At 42.8% G+C, this 22376-nt stretch overlaps 1 protein-coding gene across 1 annotated transcript in view; it reads right to left on the reverse strand.

The window, feature by feature from the left end:
- Positions 1 to 471: 471 nt before the first annotated feature.
- LOC139535308 (cadherin-22-like) overlaps positions 472 to 22376 on the reverse strand; it is a 217532-nt gene continuing 195627 nt past the window's right edge. The window contains exons 11-12 of the mRNA XM_071334614.1: positions 587 to 704; positions 472 to 482 (exon numbers count right to left, since the gene is read on the reverse strand). Of these exons, the coding sequence (XP_071190715.1) occupies positions 472 to 482; positions 587 to 704 (129 nt within the window). The remainder of the gene's footprint in view (positions 483 to 586; positions 705 to 22376) is intronic.

Raw genomic sequence — 22376 nt, forward strand, 5'->3', positions numbered from 1 at the left:
TGTTTCCCCGTACTCAGGACCCCCTGCCCTGGCGCGTGACTGGGGTTACACCACACCACGCCACAGCCTCCGTTGACATTTCCCTGGCTCACTCGCCTGACATTTTCACTGTGTCAGATCAATCTTGATTTAGCCACGTGTCACATTCACTTAGGTACACATCTCCAAAGAGGGATTTGCTTGCGAACATGTAATCCCTCTTGGCTACGTGGGTCAGTGTTTTGCAACAACAAAAAAGACGGAGGCAAAGTCACCACTCTGTATGGATGTCCTTATGTGGTGTTTTCTAATGCAGTGGCACGTTAAGCTAAACAGTGTGTCCATATACCAAATTCCCATGTGCCACGTGTTAGTGTAGCTACACAGTCATTTTATATTTCACAATATGTTAATGACCTTTTATGCTACACAGTTGGACCTATTCATTTGACAATACGATACAGCCTACTCTAAAAGCATTCACTGATAGGCTCAAAGACCGTCTGAGGCATGACACCAGGATGTACAGTATCATCCTTCAGAATACCCTTTAGAGTGACTCTGTAACAGCTGGAAGTCCTTTGATTTATGACTTCTGACCCCTTACCTTTGACATCCCACAGGGTGAAGTGGCGGTTGTTGGTGGCCTCCGGAGCCAGGGTGAAGGAGAAGCGTTGGCCCGACTGCGGCTCGTCCCTATCCACCACGCTGATGGTGTGAATAAGCTGCCAGAGAGGAAGGAAATCAAGATGCATGGAACACAAGCCACCATCCCACTCCCAACCAGATTTTCACCTCAAGACAAGACAGCCCTGTAATGACAATTCATACTTCATTCTATTTCAGTGCGGCCAGCATCGAACCGCCGGTTGATAAATTAAAATCAGTGTGCCACAGACCGATGAGAGGAGTAGCACATTGAGGGAAACGTGGTGAACTTCTAAGAGTGGTTTACCAAATCAGCTGCAGTTATTGAATTAAGTGACTGTATAAAATAACAGGAGGAGGGGTTGGGATAAAAGGAACACTTCAGGTAATCCTCCTAAAATACAAAGTTCACTTTTCTCATTAAACGCTTGTCAAAAGACGCGTACAGTTCTGGGTTTATTTCACAAGTCTGTGACATCCAAATGAGAAATTAGAAGGCCAGGGACATTTCCTCAATGCAGAATCTCTTGAGCAGTTGTGTGGCTAATGTACAAACTGGAAGAGACTCTGTCCTTCTGTCACTCCTCCCAAAACGACAGAGTACACACAGCGAGAGAGCGAGAGAGCGAGAGAGAGAGAGAGCGAGAGAGAGCGAGCGAGAGGCAGAGCAGAGCAGGGGCATCCACAGAGAGAGAGAGATAGAGAGCAGGGCCATCCAGTCACACAGAGAGAGAGATAGATAGAGAGCAGGGCCATCCAGTCACACAGAGAGAGAGATAGAGCAGGGGCATCCACACAGAGAGAGAGAGAGAGAGAGAGCGCGCATGGGCATCCACACAGAGAGAGAGAGCAGGGGCATCCAGTCACAGAGAGAGAGAGAGAGAGAAGGGGCATCCAGTCACACAGAGAGAGAGAGAGAGAGAGAGAGAGAGAGAGAGAGAGAGAGAGAGAGAGAGAGAGAGAGAGAAGGGGCATCCAGTCACACAGAGAGAGAGAGAGCAGGGGCATCCAGTCACAGAGAGAGAGAGAGATAGATAGAGAGCAGGGCCATCCAGTCACACAGAGAGAGATAGATAGAGAGCAGGGCCATCCAGTCACACAGAGAGAGAGAGATAGATAGAGAGCAGGGCCATCCAGTCACACAGAGAGAGAGATAGATAGAGAGCAGGGCCATCCAGTCACACAGAGAGAGAGAGATAGATAGAGAGCAGGGCCATCCAGTCACACAGAGAGAGAGATAGATAGAGAGCAGGGCCATCCAGTCACACACAGAGAGAGATAGATAGAGAGCAGGGCCATCCAGTCACACAGAGAGAGAGATAGATAGAGAGCAGGGCCATCCAGTCACACACACAGAGAGAGAGAGAGAGAGAGAGAGAGAGAGAGAGAGAGAGAGAGAGAGAGAGAGAGAGAGAGAGAGAGAGAGAGAGAGAGAGAGAGAGAGAGAGAGAGAGAGAGAGAGAGAGAGAGAGAGAGAGAGAGAGAGAGAGAGAGAGAGAGAGAGAGAGAAGGGGCATCCAGTCACACAGAGAGAGAGAGCAGGGGCATCCACACAGAGAGAGAGAGAGAGAGCAGGGGCATCCAGTCACAGAAAGAGAGAGAGAGAGAGCAGGTGCATCCAGTCACAGATAGAAAGAGAGAGAGAGAGAGAGAGAGAGAGAGAGAGAGAGAGAGAGAGAGAGAGAGAGAGAGAGAGAGAGAGAGAGAGAGAGAGAGAGAGAGAGAGAGAGAGAGAGCGAGCGAGCAGAGCAGGGGCATCCACACACAGAGAGAGATAGATAGAGAGCAGGGCCATCCAGTCACACAGAGAGAGAGAGATAGATAGAGAGCAGGGCCATCCAGTCACACAGAGAGAGATAGATAGAGAGCAGGGCCATCCAGTCACACAGAGAGAGAGATAGATAGAGAGCAGGGCCATCCAGTCACACAGAGAGAGAGATAGATAGAGAGCAGGGCCATCCAGTCACACAGAGAGAGATATATATAGAGAGCAGGGCCATCCAGTCACACAGAGAGAGAGATAGATAGAGAGCAGGGCCATCCAGTCACACAGAGAGAGAGATAAATAGAGAGCAGGGCCATCCAGTCACACACAGAGAGAGATAGATAGAGAGCAGGGCCATCCAGTCACACACACAGAGAGAGAGAGAGAGAGAGAGAGAGAGAGAGAGAGAGAGAGAGAGAGAGAGAGAGAGAGAGAGAGAGAGAGAGAGAGAGAGAGAGAGAGAGAGAGAGAGAGAGAGAGAGAGAGAGAGAGAAGGGGCATCCAGTCACACAGAGAGAGAGAGCAGGGGCATCCACACAGAGAGAGAGAGAGAGAGCAGGGGCATCCAGTCACAGAAAGAGAGAGAGAGAGAGCAGGTGCATCCAGTCACAGATAGAAAGAGAGAGAGAGAGAGAGAGAGAGAGAGAGAGAGAGAGAGAGAGAGAGAGAGAGAGAGAGAGAGAGAGAGAGAGAGAGAGAGAGAGAGAGAGAGAGAGAGCGAGCGAGCAGAGCAGGGGCATCCACACACAGAGAGAGATAGATAGAGAGCAGGGCCATCCAGTCACAGAGAGAGAGAGATAGATAGAGAGCAGGGCCATCCAGTCACACAGAGAGAGAGATAGATAGAGAGCAGGGCCATCCAGTCACACAGAGAGAGAGAGATAGATAGAGAGCAGGGCCATCCAGTCACACAGAGAGAGAGATAGATAGAGAGCAGGGCCATCCAGTCACACAGAGAGAGATATATATAGAGAGCAGGGCCATCCAGTCACACAGAGAGAGAGATAGATAGAGAGCAGGGCCATCCAGTCACACAGAGAGAGAGATAAATAGAGAGCAGGGCCATCCAGTCACACACAGAGAGAGATAGATAGAGAGCAGGGCCATCCAGTCACACAGAGAGAGAGATAGATAGAGAGCAGGGCCATCCAGTCACACACACAGAGAGAGAGAGAGAGAGAGAGAGAGAGAGAGAGAGAGAGAGAGAGAGAGAGAGAGAGAGAGAGAGAGAGAGAGAGAGAGAGAGAGAGAGAGAGAGAGAGAGAGAGAGAGAGAGAGAGAGAGAGAGAGAGAGAGAGAGAGAGAGAGAGAGAGAGAGAGAGAGAAGGGGCATCCAGTCACACAGAGAGAGAGAGCAGGGGCATCCACACAGAGAGAGAGAGAGAGAGCAGGGGCATCCAGTCACAGAAAGAGAGAGAGAGAGAGCGAATCACTAAAACAATACAGAAATACACTACGGAAAAAGAAGGAACAGCACGTCAGAAATCAGCTCAATGTAATTGAAGACTCCATAGACTCTAACCAATTCTGGGAAAATTGGAAAACACTAAACAAACAACAACACGAAGAATTATCTATCCAAAATGGAGATGTATGGGTAAACCACTTCTCCAATCTTTTTGGCTCTATAACAAAGAATAAAGAACAAAAACATATACATGATCAAATACAAATCCTAGAATCAACTATTAAAGACTACCAGAACCCATTGGATTCTCCAATTACCTTGAATGAGTTACAGGACAAAATAAAAACCCTCAAACCCAAAAAGACCTGTGGTGTTGATGGTATCCTTAATGAAATGATCAAATATACAGACAACAAATTCCAATTGGCTATACTAAAACTCTTTAACATCGTCCTTAGCTCTGGCATCTTCCCCAATATTTGGAACCAAGGACTGATCACCCCAATCCACAAAAGTGGAGACAAATTTGACCCCAATAACTACCGTGGAATATGCGTCAACAGTAACCTTGGGAAAATACTCTGCATTATCATTAACAGCAGACTCGTACATTTCCTCAATGAAAACAATGTACTGAGCAAATGTCAAATTGGCTTTTTACCAAATTACCGTACAACAGACCATGTATTCACCCTACACACCCTAATTGACAACCAAACAAACCAAAACAAAGGCAAAGTCTTCTCATGCTTTGTTGATTTCAAAAAAGCCTTCGACTCAATTTGGCATGAGGGTCTGCTATACAAATTGATGGAAAGTGGTGTTGGGGGTAAAACATACGACATTATAAAATCCATGTACACAAACAACAAGTGTGCGGTTAAAATTGGCAAAAGACACACACATTTCTTCTCACAGGGTCGTGGGGTGAGACAGGGATGCAGCTTAAGCCCCACCCTCTTCAACATATATATCAATGAATTGGCGCGAGCATTAGAACAGTCTGCAGCACCCGGTCTCACCCTACTAGAATCCGAAGTCAAATGTCTACTGTTTGCTGATGATCTGGTGCTTCTGTCACCAACCAAGGAGGGCCTACAACAGCACCTAGATCTTCTGCACAGATTCTGTCAGACCTGGGCCCTGACAGTAAATCTCAGTAAGACCAAAATAATGGTGTTCCAAAAAAGGTCCAGTCGCCAGGACCACAAATTCCATCTAGACACCGTTGCCCTAGAGCACACAAAAAACTATACATACCTCGGCCTAAACATCAGCACCACAGGTAGCTTCCACAGAGCTGTGAACGATCTGAGAGACAAGGCAAGAAGGGCATTCTATGCCATCAAAAGGAACATAAATTTCAACATACCAATTAGGATCTGGCTAAAAATACTTGAATCAGTCATAGAGCCCATTGCCCTTTATGGTTGTGAGGTCTGGGGTCCGCTCACCAACCAAGATTTCACAAAATGGGACAAACACCAAATTGAGACTCTGCATGCAGAATTCTGCAAAAATATCCTCCGTGTACAACGTAGAACACCAAATAATGCATGCAGAGCAGAATTAGGCCGATACCCACTAATTATCAAAATCCAGAAAAGAGCCGTTAAATTCTACAACCACCTAAAAGGAAGCGATTCCCAAACCTTCCATAACAAAGCCATCACCTACAGAGAGATGAACCTGGAGAAGAGTCCCCTAAGCAAGCTGGTCCTAGGGCTCTGTTCACAAACACAAACACACCCCACAGAGCCACAGGACAACAGCACAATTAGACCCAACCAAATCATGAGAAAACAAAAAGATAATTACTTGACACATTGGAAAGAATTAACAAAAAAACAGAGCAAACTAGAATGCTATTTGGCCCTAAACAGAGAGTATACAGTGGCAGAATACCTAACCACTGTGACTGACCCAAACTTAAGGAAAGCTTTGACTATGTACAGACTCAGTGAGCATAGCCTTGCTATTGAGAAAGGCCGCCGTAGGCAGACATGGCTCTCAAGAGAAGACAGGCTATGTGCTCACTGCCCACAAAATGAGGTGGAAACTGAGCTGCACTTCCTAACCTCCTGCCCAATGTATGACCATATTAGAGAGACATATTTCCCTCAGATTACACAGATCCACAAAGAATTTGAAAACAAATCCAATTTTGATAAACTCCCATATCTACTGGGTGAAATTCCACAGTGTGCCATCACAGCAGCAAGATTTGTGACCTGTTGCCACAAGAAAAGGGCAACCAGTGAAGAACAAACACCATTGTAAATACAACCCATATTTATGCTTATTTATTTTAACTTGTGTGCTTTAACCATTTGTACATTGTTACAACACTGTATATATATAATATGACATTTGTAATGTCTTTATTGTTTTGAAACTTCTGTATGTGTAATGTTTACTGTTAATTTGTATTGTTTATTTCACTTTTGTGTATTATCTACCTCACTTGCTTTGGCAATGTTAACACATGTTTCCCATGCCAATAAAGCCCCTTGAATTGAATTGAATTGAGAGCAGGTGCATCCAGTCACAGATAGAAAGAGAGAGAGAGAGAGAGAGAGAGAGAGAGAGAGAGAGAGAGAGAGAGAGAGAGAGAGAGAGAGAGAGAGAGAGAGAGAGAGAGAGAGAGAGAGAGAGAGAGAGAGAGAGAGAGAGAGAGAGAGAGAGAGAGAGAGAGAGAGAGAGAGAGAGAGAGAGAGAGAGAGAGAGAGAGAGAGAGAGAGAGAGAGAGAGAGAGAGAGAGAGAGCGAGAGAGAGAGAGAGAGAGAGAGAGAGAGAGAGAGAGAGAGCGAGAGAGAGAGAGAGAGAGAGAGAGAGAGAGAGAGAGCAGAGCAGAGCAGGGGCATCCACACACAGAGAGAGATAGATAGAGAGCAGGGCCATCCAGTCACACAGAGAGAGAGATAGATAGAGAGCAGGGCCATCCAGTCACACAGAGAGAGAGATAGATAGAGAGCAGGGCCATCCAGTCACACAGAGAGAGAGATAGATAGAGAGCAGGGCCATCCAGTCACACAGAGAGAGAGATAGATAGAGAGCAGGGCCATCCAGTCACACAGAGAGAGATATATATAGAGAGCAGGGCCATCCAGTCACACAGAGAGAGAGATAGATAGAGAGCAGGGCCATCCAGTCACACAGAGAGAGAGATAAATAGAGAGCAGGGCCATCCAGTCACAGAGAGAGAGAGAGAGAGATAGTGAGCAGGGCCATCCAGTCACACAGAGAGAGAGATAGATAGAGAGCAGGGCCATCCAGTCACACAGAGAGAGATATATATAGAGAGCAGGGCCATCCAGTCACACAGAGAGAGAGATAGATAGAGAGCAGGGCCATCCAGTCACACAGAGAGAGCATGTTGTAGTTAATGGTAATCCCATGTCTACTACTATTATTATTGCTGTTGGTGCCACCATTTATTTATATATAAATATTTAAAAAATGTATACTGTATGTATACTTTGACAATGTAAGTAATAATGAACTTGCCATGTCAATTGAATTGAATTGATAGAGCAGGGGCATCCAGTCACACAGAGAGAGAGATAGAGCAGGGGCATCCACACAGAGAGAGAGAGAGAGAGAGAGAGTGCATGGGCATCCACACAGAGAGAGAGAGCAGGGGCATCCAGTCACACAGAGAGAGAGAGAGAGAGAGAGAGAGAGAGAAGGGGCATCCAGTCACACAGAGAGAGAGAGAGCAGGGGCATCCACACAGAGAGAGAGAGAGAGAGAGAGAGAGAGAGAGAGAGAGAGAGAGAGAGAGAGAGAGAGTGCATGGGCATCCACACAGAGAGAGAGAGCAGGGGCATCCAGTCACACAGAGAGAGAGAGAGAGAGAGAGAGAGAGAGCAGGGGCATCCAGTCACACACACAGAGAGAGAGAGAGAGAGAGAGAGAGAGAGAGAGAGAGAGAGAGAGAGAGAGAGAGAGAGAGAGAGAGAGAGAGAGAGAGAGAGAGAGAGAGAGAGAGAGAGAGAGAGAGAGAGAGAGAGAGAGAGAGAGAGAGAGAGAGAGCAAGAGAGAGCGAGACGGAGACAGAGAGCAAGAAAGGGCATCCACTCACACACAGAGAGAGAGAGGGAGAGAGAGGGGGAGAGAGAGCAGGGGCATCCACTCACACAAGCATGCATCTCTCGACTCTCTCTTACACATGTACTGTACACACGGACACATTTTTCTTAGTTACGGTTTGAGCTCCGAATGGACTTCACATAACAAATAACCCCAGTTCTAACCGTGACACTTTTCAAGGCTAAAGATTTGGAGAGTCGTAAAGTGTGGCTTTAAGTCCTGGAGAACATGATTCCCTTGTCTGGACTTGGTAACATTCTCTAGAAGATAGATCTTGTGGGTGGAAAAATCAAGGATTTATAAGCTGTTTTACTGTCATACATGTTGTCTCCTCTTTTTAAGATGGTTGCGTGTTTTAGAAAATTTGAGACGTCAGTTGGGCAGTCTGTCTTGCTCATTGATGTAAAGTACTTAAGTAAAAATACTTTAAAGTACTAATTAAGTCAGGTATTTTTTGTATCTGTAGTTTACTTTACTATTTATACTGTTGACAACTTTTACTTCACTACATTCCTAAAAGACAATAATGTACTTTTTACTCCATACATTTACCCTGACACCCAAAAGTACTCATTTTGAAGGCTTAGCAAGACAGGAAACGTGGTGATCCCTACAGCCTCTGATCTGGCAGAATCACAAAACACAAATGCTTCATTTGTAAATCATGTCTAAGTAATGCCCCTGGCTATCTGGAAATAAATAAAAACTAGAAAATGGTGCCATCTGGTTTGCTTAATATAAGAAATGATTTATACTTTTACATTTACTTTTAATACTTAAGTATTTTTTAGCAATTACATTTACTTTTGATAGCAAAGTATATTTAAAACCAAATACTTTTAGACTTTTACTCAAGTAGTATTTTACTGGGTGACTTTTACTTTTACTTTAGTTATTTTCTATTAAGCCATCTTTACTTTTACTCAAGTATGACAATTGGATACTTTTTCCACCACTGCTCTCGTGCTCTCTAAGATGAAACGTCTCCACATAAAAAGCCCTACTGTCAGGTACAATTCCATGTCTTTGAAGTGATAGACATATGGAACTGACCCTAAGTTCTGCACTGACCAAGCCATTCATTATTCTGCTTGAGTTCTGTGGGCAGAAGGGAACGTGTTACACTAGTAGGTCTATAGAGTATTTATGGACAAGCATTGTTCCGAACATTTACAATAACTGCTCAACCGCCAGGCTTTCATTTGGGAAGTTGTTATGCAAAGGTATATAGCAACTTTGTTATTATATTTTTTTTTACCCAATACAGTATGAATACAGATTTGTTTTGTAATACTTTGATTTTGTTTGGAGCTGTGGAAAATTGTGTAGGGACTGTGGACAAACTCTCAGTGTCATCTTTCCTTCAAGGCGACAAATATGTTAAGTTCTGTTTAAGATGCTGACGTTTTCCATCATGTCCTCTCCACTCACATAAACAACAAGCCAGAAAGCATACTGAAGCTGACCACCTACAGCGCAAATACCAACCCTATCCCTATCCCTGACACCCAACCCTGACACTACATATAAATACCAACCCTATCCCTGACACCCAACCCTAACACTACATATAAATACCAACCCTATCCCTGCACAAGACTACATATAAATACCAACCATATCCCTGCTCAACACTACATATAAATACCAACCCTATCCCTGCTCAACACTACATATAAATACCAACCCTATCCCTGCTCAACACTACATATAAATACCAACCCTATCCCTGCACAACACTACATATAAATACCAACCCTATCCCTGCTCAACACTACATATAAATACCAACCCTATCCCTGCTCAACACTACATATAAATACCAACCCTATCCCTGCACATCACTACATATAAATACCAACCCTATCCCTGACACCCAACCCTAACACTACATATAAATACCAACCCTATCCCTGCTCAACACTACATATAAATACCAACCCTATCCCTGCTCAACACTACATATAAATACCAACCCTATCCCTGCACAACACTACATATAAATACCAACCATATCCCTGCACAACACTACATATAAATACCAACCCTATCCCTGCACAACACTACATATAAATACCAACCCTATCCCTGCACAACACTACATATAAATACCAACCCTATCCCTGACACCCAACCCTAACACTACATATAAATACCAACCCTATCCCTGCTCAACACTACATATAAATACCAACCCTATCCCTGCTCAACACTACATATAAATACCAACCCTATCCCTGCTCAACACTACATATAAATACCAACCCGATCCCTGCACAACACTACATATAAATACCAACCCTATCCCTGCACATCACTACATATAAATACCAACCCTATCCCTGACACCCAACCCTAACACTACATATAAATACCAACCATATCCCTGCACAACACTACATATAAATACCAACCCTATCCCTGCACAACAATACATATAAATACCAACCCTATCCCTGCACAACACTACATATAAATACCAACCCTATCCCTGCTCAACACTACATATAAATACCAACCATATCCCTGCACAACACTACATATAAATACCAACCATATCCCTGCACAACACTACATATAAATACCAACCCTATCCCTGCACAACACTACATATAAATACCAACCATATCCCTGCACAACACTACATATAAATACCAACCCTATCCCTGCTCAACACTACATATAAATACCAACCATATCCCTGCACAACACTACATATAAATACCAACCCTATCCCTGCACAACACTACATATAAATACCAACCCTATCCCTGCACAACACTACATATAAATACCAACCATATCCCTGCACAACACTACATATAAATACCAACCCTATCCCTGGACAACACTACATATAAATACCAACCCTATCCCTGCTCAACACTACATATAAATACCAACCATATCCCTGCACAACACTACATATAAATACCAACCCTATCCCTGCTCAACACTACATATAAATACCAACCCTATCCCTGCACATCACTACATATAAATACCAACCCTATCCCTGCTCAACACTACATATAAATACCAACCATATCCCTGCTCAACACTACATATAAATACCAACCATATCCCTGCACAACACTACATATAAATACCAACCATATCCCTGCACAAGACTACATATAAATACCAACCCGATCCCTGCTCAACACTACATATAAATACCAACCCGATCCCTGCACAACACTACATATAAATACCAACCCTATCCCTGCTCAACACTACATATAAATACCAACCCGATCCCTGCACAACACTACATATAAATACCAACCCTATCCCTGCACATCACTACATATAAATACCAACCCTATCCCTGACACCCAACCCTAACACTACATATAAATACCAACCATATCCCTGCTCAACACTACATATAAATACCAACCCTATCCCTGCTCAACACTACATATAAATACCAACCCTATCCCTGCACAAGACTACATATAAATACCAACCCTATCCCTGCACAACACTACATATAAATACCAACCCTATCCCTGCTCAACACTACATATAAATACCAACCCTATCCCTGCTCAACACTACATATAAATACCAACCCTATCCCTGCACAACACTACATATAAATACCAACCCTATCCCTGCTCAACACTACATATAAATACCAACCCTATCCCTGCTCAACACTACATATAAATACCAACCCTATCCCTGCACATCACTACATATAAATACCAACCCTATCCCTGACACCCAACCCTAACACTACATATAAATACCAACCCTATCCCTGCTCAACACTACATATAAATACCAACCCTATCCCTGCTCAACACTACATATAAATACCAACCCTATCCCTGCACAACACTACATATAAATACCAACCATATCCCTGCACAACACTACATATAAATACCAACCCTATCCCTGCACAACACTACATATAAATACCAACCCTATCCCTGCACAACACTACATATAAATACCAACCCTATCCCTGACACCCAACCCTAACACTACATATAAATACCAACCCTATCCCTGCTCAACACTACATATAAATACCAACCCTATCCCTGCTCAACACTACATATAAATACCAACCCTATCCCTGCTCAACACTACATATAAATACCAACCCGATCCCTGCACAACACTACATATAAATACCAACCCTATCCCTGCACATCACTACATATAAATACCAACCCTATCCCTGACACCCAACCCTAACACTACATATAAATACCAACCATATCCCTGCACAACACTACATATAAATACCAACCCTATCCCTGCACAACAATACATATAAATACCAACCCTATCCCTGCACAACACTACATATAAATACCAACCCTATCCCTGCTCAACACTACATATAAATACCAACCATATCCCTGCACAACACTACATATAAATACCAACCATATCCCTGCACAACACTACATATAAATACCAACCCTATCCCTGCACAACACTACATATAAATACCAACCATATCCCTGCACAACACTACATATAAATACCAACCCTATCCCTGCTCAACACTACATATAAATACCAACCATATCCCTGCACAACACTACATATAAATACCAACCCTATCCCTGCACAACACTACATATAAATACCAACCCTATCCCTGCACAACACTACATATAAATACCAACCATATCCCTGCACAACACTACATATAAATACCAACCCTATCCCTGGACAACACTACATATAAATACCAACCCTATCCCTGCTCAACACTACATATAAATACCAACCATATCCCTGCACAACACTACATATAAATACCAACCCTATCCCTGCTCAACACTACATATAAATACCAACCCTATCCCTGCACATCACTACATATAAATACCAACCCTATCCCTGCTCAACACTACATATAAATACCAACCATATCCCTGCTCAACACTACATATAAATACCAACCATATCCCTGCACAACACTACATATAAATACCAACCATATCCCTGCACAAGACTACATATAAATACCAACCCGATCCCTGCTCAACACTACATATAAATACCAACCCGATCCCTGCACAACACTACATATAAATACCAACCCTATCCCTGCTCAACACTACATATAAATACCAACCCGATCCCTGCACAACACTACATATAAATACCAACCCTATCCCTGCACATCACTACATATAAATACCAACCCTATCCCTGACACCCAACCCTAACACTACATATAAATACCAACCATATCCCTGCACAACACTACATATAAATACCAACCCTATCCCTGCACAACACTACATATAAATACCAACCCTATCCCTGCACATCACTACATATAAATACCAACCCTATCCCTGACACCCAACCCTAACACTACATATAAATACCAACCATATCCCTGCACAACACTACATATAAATACCAACCATATCCCTGCACAACACTACATATAAATACCAACCCTATCCCTGCTCAACACTACATATAAATACCAACCCGATCCCTGCACATCACTACATATAAATACCAACCCTATCCCTGCACAACACTACATATAAATACCAACCCTATCCCTGCTCAACACTACATATGAATACCAACCCTATCCCTGCTCAACACTACATATAAATACCAACCCGATCCCTGCACATCACTACATATAAATACCAACCCTATCCCTGCACAACACTACATATAAATACCAACCATATCCCTGCACAACACTACATATAAATACCAACCATATCCCTGCACAACACTACATATAAATACCAACCCGATCCCTGCACAACACTACATATAAATACCAACCCTATCCCTGACACCCAACCCTAACACTACATATAAATACCAACCCTATCCCTGACACCCAACCCTAACACTACATATAAATACCAACCCTATCCCTGCTCAACACTACATATAAATACCAACCCTATCCCTGCACAACACTACATATAAATACCAACCATATCCATGCACAACACTACATATAAATACCAACCATATCCCTGCACAACACTACATATAAATACCAACCATATCCCTGCACATCACTACATATAAATACCAACCCTATCCCTGCACAACACTACATATAAATACCAACCATATCCCTGCACAACACTACATATAAATACCAACCATATCCCTGCACAACACTACATATAAATACCAACCATATCCCTGCACAACACTACATATAAATACCAACCCTATCCCTGCTCAACACTACATATAAATACCAACCCTATCCCTGACACCCAACCCTAACACTACATATAAATACCAACCCGATCCCTGCACAACACTACATATAAATACCAACCATATCCCTGCACAACACTACATATAAATACCAACCCTATCCCTGACACCCAACCCTAACACTACATATAAATACCAACCCTATCCCTGCACAACACTACATATAAATACCAACCCTATCCCTGACACCCAACCCTAACACTACATATAAATACCAACCCTATCCCTGCACAACACTACATATAAATACCAACCCTATCCCTGCTCAACACTACATATAAATACCAACCCTATCCCTGCTCAACACTACATATAAATACCAACCCGATCCCTGCACAACACTACATATAAATACCAACCATATCCCTGCACAACACTACATATAAATACCAACCATATCCCTGCACAACACTACATATAAATACCAACCATATCCCTGCACATCACTACATATAAATACCAACCCTATCCCTGCACAACACTACATATAAATACCAACCATATCCCTGCACAACACTACATATAAATACCAACCCTATCCCTGCACAACACTACATATAAATACCAACCCTATCCCTGCACAACACTACATATAAATACCAACCCTATCCCTGCACAACACTACATATAAATACCAACCCTATCCCTGCACAACACTACATATAAATACCAACCATATCCCTGCACAACACTACATATAAATACCAACCCTATCCCTGCTCAACACTACATATAAATACCAACCCTATCCCTGCTCAACACTACATATAAATACCAACCCTATCCCTGCACAACACTACATATAAATACCAACCATATCCCTGCACAAGACTACATATAAATACCAACCCTATCCCTGCACAACACTACATATAAATACCAACCATATCCCTGCTCAACACTACATATAAATACCAACCCTATCCCTGCACAACACTACATATAAATACCAACCCTATCCCTGCACAAGACTACATATAAATACCAACCATATCCCTGCACAAGACTACATATAAATACCAACCCTATCCCTGCACATCACTACATATAAATACCAACCCTATCCCTGCACAACACTACATATAAATACCAACCATATCCCTGCACAAGACTACATATAAATACCAACCCTATCCCTGCACATCACTACATATAAATACCAACCCTATCCCTGCACAACACTACATATAAATACCAACCATATCCCTGCTCAACACTACATATAAATACCAACCCTATCCCTGCACAACACTACATATAAATACCAACCCTATCCCTGCACAACACTACATATAAATACCAACCCTATCCCTGCACAACACTACATATAAATACCAACCCTATCCCATTACATTTTGTTCAAACGATAGATTTAGAAAAAATAATCAGCGAGTTTACGAAACGCAACGGAGGCCCAATTGTTTCTCGGCTTGACTCTTTGAACTCGGCCCGCTTTTGTTTAATCTGTCATAAAGGAATCAAATGACAAAGTGTAAACAAGAGCCTCTTGTTGGATGAGAGATGTCTGCCTTAGCATTCCTAGTCATAATAACGGGCATCAAGGGCAAAAAACAATCACCAGAATGTGGATTCCATGACAATGCTCCCACAGTAGGGAACTCTCTGAGGCGAGAGAGAGCGAGAAAGAGAGAGAGAAAGAGGGGGAGGCAGAAAAAGAGAGAGAAGAGAGCGAGAGTGTGTGGGAGTTTATTGAGCAGAGCGAGAAGCTCCCTCAAGCACAATCACCTAATTAGATTTCTATCTAACAGTCCCCTGTCTGACCCCTTAAATCTCAGACAGCCTTGGAAAGAAAGAAAGGTAGATTTACTAGGCCATCTTCTCCTGGGCCAACCTGGGTAAAGGTCCGGAGAGGGTGTCTGCTTTCCCAAAGCTTCAAGAGGGTAACATTAATCAAGGTAAGATAAATTAATCTTTAAATCGCCACAAAGGGGGTTCGTAATCATTAGGGGGAGGTTAGAATTAGGGAACCCAGGTTACTGAGATTTACCAGGGTTTACGGCACAAAACCACTCAATTTTCCCGGGATAAGTAACAGCGAGAAAGCGGTAAATTATCATAAATTATTTATATGAACAGCATGGCGTGAAATGGAACTGTTATGTGATGTCTAAATCTGTCTTCTCTATGGCCTCTGCATGATGAATCATCAACACTCAGGGTGGGGACAGACCATCTCAGTATGGAGCGCAGTTCACAATGCATGTAGACCTATTATCTCATAATAGTAACTTTTTTTCTTCTGACAGGTAGACCTGTCAGCATAGCCTAGCTACAGCAATATATAGGCAGAATGTGCGTCTAATTTACCTATCTCCATCTGGCTTTCGGGGGTCACCTTATTTTTTTATTGTAATGATTATTATTTGTTTTTATTCCAGCTGCAGAGTTAAAAAAAAGTCTATCACTCGAATATTGATGCTTTAAATCAGTGAAAGCGTGACGACTCTCTCTCTCGCAGTCTTTCTCTCTCTCCATCAACTCCATTCAAATTGCATCCAAAATAGATCATCCTGTTCTGGATTGATATATAGTCCTATATATAGATGTTCTAGCCTTCCTCTGAAGTAATACCTTCATTGCAGTATTAGTTTATATTTAGTTAAGTAATGTTGGCTTATGCATAATAAGCTTCTAATTTATAGTCTCTGTCTCTTGTGCAATACGCACACACCTGTGCTCCGCTGGCCTCTCTCCTTTAAAAAACGCTCCTTAGCTCTTGGAGTCCCATGCTGGAAAAGATAGACTAGAATACTGACCTACAAAGCAAAAAGGCAGTAACTGCTCATAGTGTGGAACTGATAAAAATGTGCTTTTATTTACCTTGGTTTCACAGTACTTTATGCAGTTACTTTTAACATGACTCCCATTTTCTCCAAAACGCAATACAATAGAGGTAGGATACTTGTCCACATGATTAAGGATATATTTATTGTAGCAAAAATGGCATTAACAAATTTTCGACCAAATGGCCAAATGCCCATTTGCTTGGTATATTTGCTTGGTATATATATATTTTTTACTCCTTTTTCTCCCCAATATCATGGTATCCAATTGTTACAGTCTTGTCCCATCTCTGCAACTCCCGTTCAGACTCGGAAGAGGCGAAGGTCATGAGCCATGCATCCTCCAAAACACGACCCAGCCGCACCGCACCGCTTCTTGACAGAATGCCCACTTAAGTAGTCGGAAGCCAGTCACACCAATTTGGCATTGAGGCCAAAGAGATCAAGCTTGGTTTCATCAGACCAGAGAATCTTGTTTCTCATGGTCTGAGAGTCCTTTAGGTGCCTTTTGGCAAACTCCAAGCGGGCTGTCATGTGCCTTTTACTGACGAGTGGCTTCCGTCTGGCCACTCTACCATAAAGGCCTGATTAGTGGAGTGCTGCAGAGATGGTTGTCCTTCTGGAAGGTTCCCCCATCTCCACAGAGGAACTCTGGAGCTCTGTCAGAGTGACCATCAGGTTCTTGGTCACCTCCCTGACCAAGAGCCTTTTCCCCCAATTGCTCAGTTTGGCCTGGCGGCCAGCTCCAGGAGTAGTCTTGATGGAGGCCACTGTGATCTTGAGGACCTTCAATGCTACAGAAATGTTTTTGTACCCTTTCCCAGATCTGTGCCTTGACACAATCCTGTCTCTGAGCTCTACGAACAATTCCTTCGACCTCATGGCTTGGTTTTTGCTCTGACATGCACTGTCTAGTATGGGACCTTATATAGACAGGTGTGTGCCTTTCCAAATCATGTCCAATCAATTTAATTTACCACAGGTGGACTCCAATCAAGTTGTAGAAACCTCAAGGATGGTCAATGGAAAGAGGATGCACCTGAGCTCAATTTCAAGTCTCATAGCAAAGCGTCTGAATACTTCTGTAAATAAGGTATTTTTGTGTTTTATTTGTAATATATTTGCAAAAAAAATGTAAAACCTGTTTTTACTTTGGCATTTTGGGGTTTTGTGTGTAGATTGAAGAAGATGTTTTATTTATTTAATACATTTTAGAATAAGGCTGTAAAGTAACAAAATGTGGAAAAAGTCAAGGGGTCTGAATACTTACCGAATGAACTGTATGTGTCAGCCTACTATTTATATAAATAGGCCCTATTCTATTTCAAAATGTTGTTGTCCACATGTACTGCAAGAGAATGTTCTCTCCATGCGTTATCATGGTAATTCCAGTCCATATAATACAGTATAATACAGTACAGTAATACAGTTCACACTCAAAAATATTAGCCTACTGGAGTTTAATTTATTTACCCAAGAGAGCATATAGCTAGCTACATTTATGGGCTTTTATGTTTTTCTGTCGTGTGTAATGTGCATCCTATATTATATACTGTACAGTATGTACTGGATAACGGCACAATCATTTCGGCTTTTTTGGGCTTGGGCTCATAAAATGTATTTAATGAATGGCTCATTAGGGTCAGGTAGGATCAGGCTTGAATTTTTGATCAAAGCGCTAATCAAATCCAAACATAAGCCTATTTATATGCTTTTTCATGCTTTAAAAAAAAATATATACATATATATTTTAAATGTAACCTTTATTTAACTAGGCAAATCAGTTAAGAACAAATTCCTACTTACAATGATGGCCTACCCAGGGCAAACCCAGACAACGCTGGGCCAATTGTGCGCCGGCCTATGGGACTCCCAATCACGGCCGGTTGTGATACAGCCTGGAATCGAACCAGGGACTGTAGTGACGACTCTAGCACTGAGATGCAGTGTCTTAGACCGCTGACCCACTCGGGAGCTTATGAATGACACTTCCGGTTTTGGCAGGAAATACGAGGTAACCCGGGAGAAAAGTGATTTATACTTGGGAATGGGATGGAACGTTTGTAAAATATCGGGCAAATATTCAACCCTAGTTGGAATGAAACAGTCAAGTAAATAAACATTAGTCTTTGTGCGAGACAAAGATCAATTGCTTTAGTTTTTTTCCGAGACACAAATTGTTGAGGGTTGTTGAATCTAGACAGTGTCTGTGTATGCGTGTCTGTCTGTCAGGTTGTATTTGCATGTTAATCAGCAATACATTTTTGCTAATGTTATTTTCTGTGAGTAAAAAGATGATTCATTTAATCTCAGACACAGCTCACAAAAGACTCGCTTGCAAATCTGACTGTCTGGTAGTCAGATTGTCTGTTTGCATGCAAATGTGTTTGTGTGTATATTTGTCTCTGTATGTGTGTGACTGTGCACAGACCTGTGTGTGCATGTGATTGCGGATTTGAGCATGCACGCGTGCGCATGTGCCAGTGTGTGCGTGTTTCAGAGGGCCCTCGCATTAGTCATTTTACTTGTAGTGTGGAGAACTGGCGATCTGGCTCGACCCACTGGCTCGGCTATGAGAAGTACTGCGGAGGACTGAGCCCTGGTGTTCTGTCGCGTCGACCCACTGGCTCGGCTATGAGAAGTACTGCGGAGGACTGAGCCCTGGTGTTCTGTCGCGTCGACCCACTGGCTCGGTTATGAGAAGTACTGTGTTGAGTTGACATGCTCCTCTACCTGGGGAAATACTCAGTATGTGCTTCTCCACCTGGTCTTCTCCTATACACACGGCACTAAATGCCACTATATGGCACTATATAGCACTACATGGCTCTACACAGCACTACACTGCACTACATGGCACTACACAGCACTACTTGGCACTACACTACACTACACGGCACTACACTATATGGCACTACCCTGCACTATATGGCACTACACTGCACTATATGGCACTACACGCCACTATATGGCACTACACGCCACTATATGGCACTACACGGCACTACACGGCACTATATGGCACTACACGCCACTATATGGCACTACACTGGCACTACACGGCACTATATGGCACTACACGCCACTATATGGCACAATATGGCACTACACGGCACTATATGGCACTACACTGCACTATATGGCACTACACTGCACTATATGGCACTACACGCCACTATATGGCACTATATGGCACTACACGCCACTATATGGCACTATATGGCACTACACGGCACTATATGGCACTACACTGCACTATATGGCACTACACGGCACTATATGGCACTACACTGCACTATATGGCACTACACGGCACTATATGGCACTACACGGCACTATATGGCACTACACTGCACTATATGGCACTACACGGCACTACACTGCACTATATGCACTACACGGCACTATATGGCACTACTGTTTATTTACAAAGCCATTTTGGGTTTACTACCATTTTATTTGGGCATTTATATTGTTCAGAAATGTGGTGGGTACTCTCTTCATTCGCAGGACTTTATCCTGCTAACTGTTCCAAACGTCAGAACTGAATTTGGTAAAAGGGCTTTTATGTACTCTGCGCCATCGGATTGGAACGCCTTACAAAATACTTTCAAACTGGAAGAACTTGTCTCGATTGTTGTTTTTAAATCACTGATGAAGGACTTTGAAACTGATTCCCTGACCTATCAATGTTTTTAATTTGCTGTTATATGAGTTTGTTATACTCTTGTGAATTCTATGGTTTTTACTACTTGTAGTTTTTCATGTTCTCTGTCTGTAATTGTGTAATGACTTGGTGCTGCCTATCTTGGCCAGGACGCTTTTGAAAAAGATATTTAAATTCTCAATGAGCCCTTCCTGGTTATATAAAAAAATAAAAATAAATGTATATGGCACTACACAGCACAATATGTCACTACTATGTCACTAAATGGCACTACTGTATATGGCAATACACTGCACAATATGGCACTACACTGCACTATATGGCACTACACTGCACTATATGGCACTACTATGTCACTAAATGGCACTACTGTATATGGCACTAAACTGCACTATATCGCACTAAACTGCACTATATGGCACTACACTGCACTATATGGCACTACTATGTCACTAAATGGCACTACTGTATATGGCACTAAACTGCACTATATCGCACTAAACTGCACTATATGGCACTACACTGCACTATATGGCACTACACTGCACTATATGGCACTACACTGCACTATATGGCATTTTGCGGCACTACACGGCACTGTGCAGCACTATATGACACTAAACAGCACTATATGCCACTACACGGCACAATATGCCACTACACGGCACAATATGCCACTACACGGCACAATATGCCACTACACGGCACTATATGGTACTACTGTATATGGAACTACATGGCACTATACGGCACTATATGCCACTAAACAGCACTACATGACACTACACGGCACTACCGTATATGGCACTATATGGCACTTCGAGACAGCAGAAGCGGTAGAGATACTCTAAATGATCGGCTATGAAAAGCCAACTGACATTTACTCCTGAGGTGCTGACATGTTGCACCCTCAACAACCACTGTGATTATTATTATTTGACCATGCTGGTCATCTATGAACATTTGAACATCTTGGCCATGTTCTGTTATAATCTCCACCCGGCACAGCCAGAAGAGGACAGGCTACCCCTCATAGCCTAGTTCCTCTGTAGGTTTCTTCCTAGGTTCTGGCCTTTCTAGGGAGTTTGTCCTAGCCACCATGCTTCTACACCTGCATTGCTTGCTGTTTGGGGTTATAGGCTGGGTTTCTGTACAGCACTTTGAGATAGCTGATGGAAGAAGAGCTTTATAAATAAATTTGATTTGATTTGACTACTGTATATGGCACTACATGGCACTATGCGGCACTACATGGCACTCACTACATGACACTATATGCCAATATGCGGTACTACATGGCACTACACTGCACTATATGGCACTACACTGCACTATATGGCACTATACGGCACTATATGGCACTATGCGGCACCACATGGCACTATGTGGCACTACACGGCACTACATGGCACTACTGTATATGGCACTACTGTATATGGAACTACACGGCACGATATGGCACTACATGGCAATATATGGTTTGGGGGTAGCTTTGGAGGTATATTTGAGGGTATTTTGGGGGTAGATCCAGAAATGTGAAGACAGATTTTGAGGGGGTGGAAATGTGGAGGAATCCCAGAACTCAAGGATTTCAGGAGGCTGTGCTATGGTTTGAATAATTCAACATGTCACTTTACAATAATTACCTGTAGCAAAAGATGGTGCCAGAAATTGTAACAAAAGCTTTAGATGCCTTCTTCTGATCTTAAATGATTTTGAATAACCAAATGATTCAGCACATCTATGAGAGAAATGGCGAGGTTT

The sequence above is a fragment of the Salvelinus alpinus genome, chromosome 12 (genome assembly GCF_045679555.1).
Source record: "Salvelinus alpinus chromosome 12, SLU_Salpinus.1, whole genome shotgun sequence".
NCBI classification, from domain to species: domain Eukaryota; kingdom Metazoa; phylum Chordata; class Actinopteri; order Salmoniformes; family Salmonidae; genus Salvelinus; species Salvelinus alpinus.